Raw genomic sequence first — 12,878 nt, forward strand, 5'->3', positions numbered from 1 at the left:
ACATAAAAATATGCAAAAATTTTATTTGCAATCTGAAAAAAAACCCTAATTCTAAACTTCAAAATCTTCTTTTTTTTTAGTATGAAACTTATTAAATATACTAATTTATGACAATTCCAGGCAGTGGAATCCACAAACAGAAAAATTAAATTTAGACTTAAGCCTTCGAAACTTTGAATGCTTTATGAGGTGTCTCAACATAGTAAAAGAAGACACTCCAGCCCTGAACTAATGTTTTGGGTTAGAGACCATAGGCAAAACACGTAACACAGCTTTAGATATCCTCGTATCACACCGGGAATTTAGATGTATCTCCAGAGTTCCTGGTTCTTTGTCAAAGTCCATCATTCCATTCAGAAAACACCTGGGCACCTAAAGTACCAGTAAGTACCCAAGTTTAAGCAACTAAATTACATCAGGCATTTGCTTAGGTTACTTGCTTTAGTACGTTGCAATGCTTTATGCTGATCTCTGAGGAATTCATCCTCACTATATTGAGCCACAATCTTTATAATAAAGAACAAACTATGGATATTGAGGCAGGGGGCACACACTGACCCAGAGCAACCTTCCAAAGCGCCTCCTAAGCTGAAATGAGTTACAGAGTCTACACAGTCAAACATCACTGATTTGTTGTCATTGTTTTAGATGAACCAATCTGGCCATGAGGTATTATGTAGTAAGTATTACAGATATCTGAGTGCATATGAGGTCTTAATTAAGCATACATCATTTTTATGTACTTTGCACATACTATAAGCACGTGTTTAAATTCTCGCAGGAATTCCTCCATACATTTATATGTGTACTTAAATAGCCTTCCAGAACAGAGCTGTTTTCTTGAACTATTGTCATAATTTCATGTCTTTATATAATTTAGTCTGCAATTAGCATCAACAAATAGATCCAGCTATAGAATACCCATACAAAAGTTTGCCCTACTTTCCCCCCAAGTACCATAAAGCACATTAATTGTTAAGAAAAAAAAGCTGTTATAAAAATGTAAATAGGACATCAGAGCTCAGATAGTTTGTTCATTGGTTCAGATAACAATTAATGCGTATTTTTCAATTTATGAATATTAAATTTCATTGACAAGGCACATAATTATTGTAAAGTACAATATCAGCCAAAAAATCACGTCCATCCATACAGCGTTCAGCCACATAAACTGAGTTGTCTTCAGCACTTGGAAGAAATAGTAGTCCCACTACCTAGACCAATGCATCAGGCACAGTATTAGTCTATATGCAGGCTGAAAGAGTTGGACTTTTCCAACCTAACACTACAACCAGCACTGCCAAAAGGAGAAAGAAAGAGCAACATGGACCTTTCTCACCACAGTGGGATACGTACGGTCCTGGGGCACCATTTCGGAAACTGAGCAATAATTATAACCAACAAAACAGCAGGAGTTACTGTCAAAATTACTCCTAAAAATGAAATAAAATTAAGAAAATTATGCTTCTATATTTTTCTCTGTTGCTTTTTTCTAAAACAACTTTCAAAAGTTTTTATTCTAATAAACTGTATGCAAAGATACAAATAGAGCTCTACTAGTAAACTTCTTCAGGTTTTCTATTTAAAAAAATATTAGGAGTCCCCTCAAACTTTTATACTGTACAAGTATGGCTCTTCTAAAGCTTTGCTATTTTCTGTGTTGATTTCCCAAACAGGATCAGGATATGTTCATATGACTCTCATACTGTTTCCTTGTCGTCTGTACCAAGACAGATCCAACCTTAATCTTGCCTGTCATTCTGGACTTAATCCATAATTAATGGCATCAGTTAGATCATGAAACATTTCCAAAAACAAAGAGCTATGTCAAAATACCTGTCACATATAATTATTTCTTGAAAAACATTTACTATAATGCATACTAGTTTCTGTTTCAAGCATTCCTGCTGAACCCTCTAAAAAGTCCTATGTTCCATAGTGTGTTAGATTGTGAACATTTAAGCATCATTAATGATGCTTACTGGATTCTTTCTAAATTAGAAATATTTCATCATACAGCTGGATGCAGCATACAGCTGAAAGTTCACTCTTAATTTTTGAAGCCATGTTTACAGAAAGCCATAGACATTCTTGTTGACATTAGTAAGAAATGCCATAAATTAAACAGTATATGCTTCACTCTGCTTTACTTCTCTTCAAGCTAAGTGCACTTCCAGGAAAAAAAAAAAAAGCCAGTTGACTTCATGGCCTAAAATTTTTTAATCCTGAGTAACAAACAAGGACTGTGATGACCCATCTGTATATACAAAACAGGGTTCACGTGTTCTGTGTACACAACACATGTACACAACATACAACAGTGCCGTTTAATAAAGGGAGGCAAGCACAAGCAAATACACCCCCTCTGGACATAGACAACTCACGAGATACAATGTGAAATTAACAGTGCAAGAATGCAGCACAGGCACTAGCCCTGGAGAAAGCCACTGCACAACCCATGTGGTAGAACTAGATTATAAATGGCCAGTCATTGTACTGAAGTGAACTTGCTTCTGTACTTAGAAAAGTGGGTATCATATTTCAAATTCAACTGACTAGCTGGCACACTTCTTCCTAAGCACATTATTCGAGTACAGTACAAAAAGCAATCACATGGTGTGTTTTGATTTTGGTCAATGGGCTAGTAATTCAACAGTGGTGCAATAGCTAATTGAACTGGGGCACCACAGAACTTTGGTAAACTATGAATACCTGAACTGTTGTTGATTACAGCACTAAACCTAGCTTTAAAATAGCAAGATTTTATAATATATAATTTGGAGAGTTAACATTAAATTTTCCCTGATAGGGAACTTGGAAATACTACAAATACCTTGACAAGAAGGCACTGGAAACAGAAGCACAAATACATTTTAATTTAATCAATTTTCATTGTGCTAGGCCTTTTCTTTCTTTAAGGAACAAACCCCCCACCCCAATTCATTGAAGTTCTAGGTCAACAGTGTTTCAATTCATTTTGTCTTTTGCTATGCCTAGTTCAGTGCTGAACACCAGCACTGGACTGTGTGCTGCAGACCTTCTCTGCTCTGAATACAGGCAAATGCCATAAATGATTGTGACAAAGCTGTGACTTAAGAGCATGATGAAACTTACGATCAAAGCTATGCTGTAAATCGCAGGAGATACAACTAATGACTGAAGTTAAGCACTATCACCCAACATGGCCAGTAACCCAGTTTCACTTCTCTAAATCCAGGTACCTTGAAAGTAATGCTGCTCTTACCTAACCTGCTCCTAAGTTTTACACCTCCTCTGTCTTGATGATCTCTCACAAAAAAAGATTCCCTTTCTTTGTTTTGTAGGCTTATTACGACGGCATGCCTAATTTCCTCTGCAAGCAAGGGTAGAAGCTATGGATGAGGGTATGGGGTGAAGCTATGTCTTTTTACACAGAATTCCACGATGCAATGCCTTGCCTGTGATAAACACTTCTATTTGTGATTAAAGTAACATTTTGAAGATGGAAATATCAAAGGAAGGGTAATTAATACATTGTATGTATTAGCCCAGCAGCCAAAACATAAGTTCTGCACCACAGCTAGTAACAGAATGAACAAGGACCCTGCAGACGCATTGAAGGCAGGAAATTCAGTACCACTATATTAATAAAATGACTGCCTGTGACTTTAAACCCTGGCATGCTTGTACTTGGCGAGAGAGTGAACGATTTATTGTTACTATGAAGGATGCTGGAATGGAAATGAAGATGAGAGGGGCGATGATAATGATGATAGGGAAGAACAGGTTAATATCCCCAGCATTTGATGGGGAACGATGTCCCTACCTCAAAAAGCTGGATAAGGGAATAGCTCCAGATCCACTGCCCAGGATCCCTCCTTTCCTCCCAGAGAGGAGTTTCTCCACCAGAGCCACATTCCCAGTGCGAGCGGCTTCCAGCAGTTCCTGGTCCTTGCCCATGGTCGGGAACCAAGCAGCCCCCACGGGAGAGCTGCACCCCGGGCCACTGCGGCCCCCTCCCTCCACAGAACGGTCTCCCCTCCCCAGACCCTGCCTCAGAGCAGAGCACAGCAGAGATTCCTGCAGTCCCTTCCAGACCAGCAGGAGCAGCAGCAGGAGGGAGGAGGAGAATCACCTCCTCCTAGTTTCACTGGATCATTTCTGGGTGGAGTGTGGAAGAAGGGGGGAGGGAGGGAGAGAGGGAGGACGAGGCCAATAAAGAACCTCCCCCCACTCCCATGCACACACAGCCTCGGCCGAGAGGATGGGGCGGGGGGAGCGGGCAGCCTCGGCCCCTATGGTCGGACGGGCCAGCGGGGATAACAACCCTCACAGACGGACGGACGGACGGACGGAGGGACGGAAGCGGGGAGGAGCGGACGGAGGGAGGGAGGGCGGAGGCTCAGCCCTGCCGTGCCAGGCCCGTTGCTGAGGAGACGCGGCTGGCGCGCTCCCAGTGGCTGCCCGGGCGCGGCGCCCTCTCCGCCCGCCCCGGCGCTCCGCCGACCCCGCGCTCCGCGGCCGCCGCGCCCCCGCCCCGGCCCCGGCCCGCCCCGCGCTCCACTGCGGTGCCGGCAGCGCCGCCCGCCCCGCGCCCCGCCAGGTGTGCCGGCCGCGCCCCCCGCGGCGGCTCCGAGCGGCCTCAGGCAGCGCCGGGCCGCGGCCGGCTATCCGCGCTGAGTCCGGGGGGCCCGGAGGGCTGCGGAGCCGCGGGAGCGGAGGGAGCAGAGGGCGGCTCCTGCGGCGGGCGCTGAGGGACACGCACCCGCCCGCGGGGCGATTGCCAGCAGGTGCGGGCGGGGCGAGGGGCCCGCGGCACAGTGCGCGCGAGTGTGCGGGGCGGGGGCGCCAGCAGCACTCGTGCCCGCACGGCCAGCGCCGGAGAGTCCCACACGGCCAGCGCCGGGGGGCCCGCACGGCCAGCGCCGGGGGGCCCCGCACGGCCAGCGCCGGGGGGCCCCGCACGGCCAGCGCCGGGGGGCCCCGCACGGCCAGCGCCGGGGGGCCCCGCACGGCCAGCGCCGGCTCCGCTGCACGAAGCGGTGCGGGCAGACAGGAAAACCCAGGCCCCGCGGGGGTCAAGAGCGAATCGGGCAGGCGGGACTGCCGGCACCTGCCAGGGTCGGGGTTTCTCAGTATTTCCAAGGATAAGAAACACTGAGTATAATATGCTGAATATAATAATATAACTGTATATATTTGGTATCAAATCCCTTCTGGAGCTCCCGGTTCTGTTACAGAGACCTTTTAAATTGTGTGACTTTTCCGGGCTCCAAAATTAATTATTCCTCGTGGATTTTGCGTTCTTTCAAGCCACGCTGAAAATATTTAGTGCTGGCCAACTCATAGGCACATCCTTGACAAGTGCACCGTTCGATCCTGTGCATGTGCAAGGACTAAATTCTAGCTCCGTGTTCCTGTTTTAGTTTAGTAATTGGGATAGGTAGGACCATAGGCAAATAAGTTATGATTCCTCAACCTTCCCACGCTGGGATCAGTGGCAATCTCCCATGTGTTCCCACTCTCTTCTTGTGTTCAGAAGAAGCAATGGGAGCAGTGGCAAAATAACATTGTGTTAGGCAGAATTCTAATGTTATGTTTTCGGTGAGTGTTTGTTACACCAAACCTATGGTACATTTAAGGCAGTGGAAAGATCCTTGTTGATTTCACAAACTATTTGTTTTAATCCCTGTCAGTAACAGTTCTACAATGTTTTTGTGTTTCTGTTAGCTAATTAAGGAAATTTAATATCTTAAAAATTGATAGAATGTTCACTGTGGGGTCTGATTTTCTCTTAGAAAGGAAAAAAACAATCCTTATGGAGACCTGTCATTTCAATAAAGTCATCCACAGAAACAAGAGTATATTTTAGCTAGAAAATATAATTTATATAGTTTGTCATTTTCAGGATGTAAAATGATGTCTTCTCCAACACTGTCAGCAGGACACAGAACTGAACACATGCATAAAATTATTAAGGACTCTGTAACTACAGCTTTTCTTATTGAAGAAGTCTGATATAAATAGCAATTTTAAGGCCTGATTCTGTGATCACAAGTGTTTCAATGTGGTTTGAATATATAAATGTGTAATCACATGAATTAGGATTTATAGTTTAAGTCCTTAGCCACAGCAGTCACAGTGGAAAACTGTAATCGAAAACCAACTAAAAAGTTTTATCTTGTTGCCAGCCACTTGAGTACTAACTAGTTCCAAAGAAGTTAGCCATAAACTAAGAGCACCTCACATTCTGAATTTGTGTTAAGGTTGCCATAATTTCCCTGTATTCCTTCCTTGCTTTCGATTTTGTACACAGTCACATGCATTGCCTGATAAACATCTTCTCACATGTATCGTTTGCATGCTCTGCATGAAGAAATTCCTTCCAGTTTGCTGAGAGCCTCAGAAGAGGTGCCGGTATTCGGTGAGGAGCTGATTGTTAGGCAGGAGTGTGTGCATAAACCTGCACATTTGTGAAAAATTAGATTAGAAGCAGATGCTAAGGAAAATCTCAGGTTTTCAAGAATTTGTATTGTTCATGTGGTTGGATCAGCAGATGGCAAATATGACTCAGTATAAACGTTACATAATTCTTCAAGGGAAAATAAAATCTCAAGACTGTGCTCTAATTGAAATGATCGTCCAGAAAGCTGTTGAATAACAGTAAGGAGAATCAGCATAGAAATATTAGTGGAGCAGATGCATGCAGTAGCCAGCAAATTCAGAAAGATTTTATGAATGTAGAAAGGCTCAAAACCCCCGTAAACCCATAGCCTAGTGCCCCAAAAACCTGTGAAGACCAAATAGAAGATTTAGTTTCATTAACAAATACGGCAGAACGGAGTAATTCCATCAATTTGGAAAGTAAAAAGGAATGTAAGCAGCACTGCTTAATGAAAGGGTTAAACATGAATAGATTCTAAGGGCTACTGAAGCGAAGAATGGAGAACATGGGCTGGTCTGTTTCCAGAGATGAAATCGACAGTGGGCTGTAGTAAGAAAAACAAAGTATCTAGACTGAATTGAATGTAAACGGCCAAACCCATTCGTTTGATTAAGAGGACTCCTTTGTGTTTTTAAATGTCTTACATTTTAAGCTTCTGATAATATCAGGACAAGACAGTGGAGTTTTAAAAGATGTATGTATGATAAATAAGTGAATTAGACACAGAATGTAGAAACATAGCTGTGTAATTTGCAGTAGTTACAGATGAGAAAAATAATATGTAAAACAGCAAAGAGATCCTTCAAAATGTTGTATACTTTTTGAGCAGGGATGTTCCATATGACAGCACAATTTTGATTCTAAGGTTTTAGTATTTGTAAAGACATTTTAAGTTATGACCACTGCAGCTGTCAGTGTCTAAGTGGCATCACACCTTCAATCTCAAAATTTCTCTCAACGCAACATATGCTTTACCTTCTGTTTTCTTCCATTTTCTAAAATACCAGAGAGAGCACTTAGCTTACCTAGAAATTCTTTAACTGGTTTGTCATTTGAAAGGACTAGAAGTGACTATAAGAAGCAGGGAGTTTCCTAATGTTTTTACAATGCAACTATCACTAGGCTTTGTTCTCATATCAGGGTGACAACTTCTTCATTCCTTCCTCCTGCAGCCTCCCTGAATTAGAGGCAAATTAAATGGGTGCTTTCTAACATTCCATGACTTTTCCCTCTTTATTTTCAAGCAGATGCGTGGAAGAGAGTATGAAAAACTGAGTTGTAGGTATTGAAGATAACACTAAATCCATTATATTAAAAAATAGTTGTGTAGAATAGCAAATATATTGCCATCATATTTCAGGACTATGTATTATCAGTTCTCTCATGTAAAGATATGGGGAAGGCTTAAGATGCCGATTACAAATTCTGAGGGGTATTCTGAAACAGAGCACAAAATGCTAGAATAAACCATCAGCTCTTTTTGACAGCAGAAAATAAATTAGCATTAAATAGGCCTGATTATTATTCTAATTTTTGTGAAGGCTGCCCAAGAGAAAGCAGTATTTCTCATGCATCTGGGTGTCAAGTGTTTTTCAGTTTTGATTTAGTCTTTTGCTCTTTAGAGTGTAAATCTATAGCATAAAAAAGAAACGGAGTTTCAGGCCATGAGCTCTTGAGGCCAGGTGTGAATTCCATCATGTCCTGGTTGCCTGCCAAGGTGGAACCCAGATGCAGGTCAGCCCTCCTCGGGGATAGGCTCAGCAGGTAGATGGCACAGTGGACATGGCCTCGGTTTGGAAAACTGGGACACACCATAATACTCACATGACGCTTAGTTTAGCTCTCGCCACTGAAATATGCAAAAGGACTTGCATCCTCCCCCACTGCATAAGAAAATTATAGAAACTGAAGGTACTAAAATGAACTCATGAGGGATATAAAAACACCAAGAGTTCCGTGGTCTTAAAAAACTGCACGGATTCTTGGACTCAGCCAATTAAGTAGAAGCTGAAGTAACATGTGAGGAAAAAGCCATTTTTGATAACTTACCCACAACAATCCTGTCTCTGACTGAACAATTCTGACTAGATTCCATTTTCTATAAACACTTACTTCCTTTCAAGCATGTTGGAAATTTGCATGGGAAAAGAATGGAAAACCAGTCCCTTGGTGATGTTGCCCAACAGCAAGGCACTGCCTCAACATTTGCAGTGACCTCATGGCATCATCTTTATGGGGCTCTGAACACATTAAGGAAGAGCAAGAAATTAAACTGTGATTCTGTCTCACAGCCACAAACCTACAGAGTCATCTGAATATACCATGGGAAGTGTGCTGCATTCCCCACAGGGCTGAAATGTCCCACTGCTGGAAAGTGTCAAGGACGCACAGGCTGCAGGTTGTGTCAGTGCTGGAGAGCCAAACCTCCATAATATGGGCATGGGATAGTACCAACAGAAAGTCAGTTCTGTCTGCCATGCCATTTCCAGTGCAGCTGGGATTTTGCTCTGATGGCAGATGCTAAGGTTAACTGAGATATCTATACATATCTTTTCATGTATTTCTTGTGTCAGAGCAGGTGAGATTAGCAGTATGATTATTCATCCAGTCCTTCTGCTCTGTGTTAGGTGTACATCAGTGTGCTATCAAAATATGCCTGAGACTATTTTTCATGCATTAGAGAGAAATGCACAATCAAACGTGGATACCAGTTGGTAAGAGCAGCATGCTGATTAGATGCCCCAGTCCAGTGTGTGCTGACAGATACAGTGCAGTATTAAAGCTTTGCCTGTACTGCCTAATGCACAGCTTATTGCATAAAAAACAACTTGTTTCTACCTTTGATACATTGCAATCTCTTTCGGACTATAAAATATTTTCATCTTCTTATCTTCCTTTGAAGATATGTACAACATTGCCTACACATCAGATTTTGACTGCCTGAAAGAAGGATCATAGAGAAGTCTCAGCTGCAACATACAAGTGACAAGGGACTGCAACTGCAAGTACAGACAGCTGGTAGAATTGTGTGCAAGTGTTATCCTTGCTCTCCATCAGTAACACCCAGGAAAGCAGCACAGGGGGCTGGTGCACTGTAAGGCAATAGCATAGCTAGAAGTGTTCTGCCCAGAAGGGTCTATTCTGGTTTTGTCTCTTCTAATAGTAAGTATCCTACATGAATACATAGTGGTAGATCACTCCTCAGGATTGATATAAATGGTTGAGTGAACACTCATACATTGTGCATACATGTGGTAATGACCAACAAGGTACAATGTATTTGAAATTTCAAAGGAGAAGTACATGACAAAGATTTTTGATTAAAGTTGCAGTGAGAATCGACCTGGAACCAAATGGACACAGCATTCTTTTTTCTCAGTATAACATTGTCAAATGTACATTCTTCCACTGATTCTCTAACTCGCTTTAATTTACCAAATCCATTCTTAACACAAATGATGCAGATAGCTAACTTTGTATTGGATTCTTGGTCTGGCCAGGTTTTTTTTCCAGTGGATATAACTATTTGTGGTGAAAAAGTAGTTGACATTTCAACTACTGGGGGTTTTCTTTACAGGCCAAGTCCAAGTTGTTAACTAAGCTACAGTCTCATAAGCAAGGGTTTTGTTATAACAAACTAATAAACAAAACTAACTTGCCTGGACCAGATTCAATTCCCCAAAGAGTCTGAAGAACCTCAGATCTAAAACTCACAGAATTAAAATGATGACGTGTGAGCTATTTTTTCAATTGGCTTTGGTACTAGATCAGTGGAAGGTGGCAAATGTGATCCTAATAACTCCTAAGAGGCTTGAAGGAGACCTGGAGAACTACTGAGTTGATTTGCATGCTTGGAAAATTGGTAGACACATGCCTGCATACAACAGTGAAGATTCAGTACAGCTTTTAGAGAAGCAAGTGATGTCTCGTGTTTCTTAGGAGCTCTTTGGAGAAGTCAAAGAGCGTAAAGAAAATTGCATGTCAATCAATAGGTTGCATTTGGCTTTCCAAAAAGCTTTTGACAAGGTCCTTAGAGAATACTTTTAAAAAAATCAAATTGTTAATAAGAGGGACGATTCTCTTGTGAGTGGTTAAGGAAAGGAAAGTAAAAGGGAAAAATGACCAATTTTCACATTGGTGAGAGGTTGCCAGTAGCTGTGTAGAGGTTGCTCCTAGGACCTGCACTGTCCAGCAGGCTCATAAAGAACCTCTGAAGAGAATAAGAAGTGAAATAAAGTAGCAAAACAACAGGTTTCAGGATAGCTTGGACTAAAACTGAGTATGCAAGAGTACATTGTTCTAGTAGATAGTAAAACAGAAGAAACAACATTGTCAAAAGAAAGGAATAATTCTTTAGTGGAGGGATATTTTGGATTCCCCTTTTACAATTCCACAACTGCTGTTACATCTACATACAACTCTATAAAAATGTCCATTCGATGCTATATGGTAATCAAAACAGCAAACACAATTATTAGGAATTATTAGGAAAGGAGATGAGCATCAATATGTCAGTGTATAAAACCACTGACTTTGTCCTGTCTCAAAAACATCAGAACTAAGCAAGGTACAGTAAAGGCAAAGAGTTATGATCAGATGTATAGTATGTATAGTCTTTGTAAAGCCTAAATAGACTAGGCCACTTCAGCTTTAAAAAAATTGTAACCATAGGGAGATATAAATAGAAGTATATAAAATAAGGGACAGGGAAAAAGTAAATAGAAAACAATTGTTTTTCCTAAAGAAGAACTTAGGAATCACAGTGATCAGGGGACAAACTTAAACCAAGTTAACATATTGTTTTCATTCAAATATTTTAATTTAGAATAGGCTTGGGGTTGCTTCGTATTCTACTTGTAAACACATGCTTTTATTCTGAGAAATTACATATTAGCATGGATGTGTATGTGTGTACACAGCACAAATGACAGGTATGTAAGCTTTGCTTGTTGCCTTGCTAATTTGTTTTATTTCAGGTTACTGCCTTGTGTATGAGTGTAGTTTAATGGAGTCGTCATATGTAAATTAAAATACACAGCACAGTATTTACTGTGGTTTTGTACAGTATATATACAACCACACAGTCATTCTGATGGATACTGCTGCTGTCTGTCAAAAAGACAATATCAAATTTGTCAGAAACGGTGATTTTGTGAAGCTGGTACTTTGCTCCTAGCACAAGATTAGGGCCCCAACATATTTTATTCAGTTAGCCCAACAGTAAAAAGCTTCTTCATTCTTAATTACTTCTTCAAGCCCCACAAAACAACATTCTAGAGTTGTTTATTAAAATTAGACAGCTAGTCCTGCACTGCCTAGGGAAGAAAGTTATTGCTTTTTGCATGAGGACATGGTTATGCAGTGAATTTCTTAATCTCAATTACCTCTTGTGTAACTGGATTACAGAGGAAAATATTAACATGAGTAATTTGTTTGCTGATGTGCAACTCCTTCATTTTGAGCCTTCTAACAATAGAATAAGTCTTGGTCTAAGAAAGTAATTGGTAAAGTCTATGGCTAAACCAGCCAATTAATTTGATTTACACTTACTCATCTGAACTGAAGGTGACTATCAACCCCAGGCAAAAAGCCCTGATTTTATTTCAGCAACTAAGTAAAAGCAAGATCTCAAAGGAAGAACCATGCACAAAAAATTATTCCATGTAAGATTAATGTTTCAAGAACACAATGTGTACTGACCTACCCCAGAGCATCAGTAGCAGAGACGATTACAGGAATACCAGCATATCCACAACACTTCTAACTGGAGCTGATTCAGAAAAACAGATCTAGGAATTAATCTTTGCATTCTTTCACATTGGAAGGAAACTGGTGCAGCAATTTGGGATAGAAGTTCTATTTCCATATTCTATTAAGAGAATAGAAAGCACAGAGACACACTTTGCTATGGATATGCAAATAGGCTGGCATAATCCTAGAAAAATACACAATAATTAATGCAAAGTAATCTTTAATCAAATAATTAAGTATACAAATTGGAGCTAAAAAGATCCACCTCCAATAATGCTGGGTGAATAACTAAAGTAGGATGAATAATTCAAGGAGGAAAATTCTGAAGTCACATAAATCTGATAACTGTTGTTTTCTTACATTTGTGTCCTCTTTTCACACATCTGGACCTACCACGCACTGTAGTTTTCTGAAAAAAGACTTTGTAATGGCAAATTAATAAGCTTCTATGACACTACTATTTTATCACATCATTCATTTTTATATTGAAGATAGAATAAAACATTTTTAAATTTGAAACATCAAAATATGGAACTGCCCAGTTTTATTTTGATGCTAGTACTTCATCAAACTATTGCTTTTCTCAGCAATATCCCAGTGAAGACACTACCCTGCATTAGCCCAATCCCTTTTCACAGAAACCTTCAGGTTGGAAAAGACCTTTAAGGTCATCGAGCCCAACCATTGCCCCATCACTGCCAAG

At 41.0% G+C, this 12,878-nt stretch overlaps 1 protein-coding gene across 4 annotated transcripts in view; it reads right to left on the bottom strand.

The window, feature by feature from the left end:
• The window catches only part of ANKS1B (ankyrin repeat and sterile alpha motif domain containing 1B), a gene marked incomplete at both ends in the record, with an annotated part of 409,595 nt that extends 405,656 nt beyond the window's left edge, over window positions 1-3,939 (bottom strand). For all 4 annotated transcript variants that reach the window (XM_084206425.1, XM_084206426.1, XM_084206424.1 and 1 more), the window contains one exon: window positions 3,806-3,939. In XM_084206425.1, the coding sequence (XP_084062551.1) occupies window positions 3,806-3,939 (134 nt within the window). The remainder of the gene's footprint in view (window positions 1-3,805) is intronic.
• Between the last annotated feature and the right edge of the window lie 8,939 nt (window positions 3,940-12,878).

The sequence above is a fragment of the Fringilla coelebs genome, assembly GCF_963513975.1.
Source record: "Fringilla coelebs genome assembly, chromosome: 5".
In the NCBI taxonomy this organism is placed as follows: domain Eukaryota; kingdom Metazoa; phylum Chordata; class Aves; order Passeriformes; family Fringillidae; genus Fringilla; species Fringilla coelebs.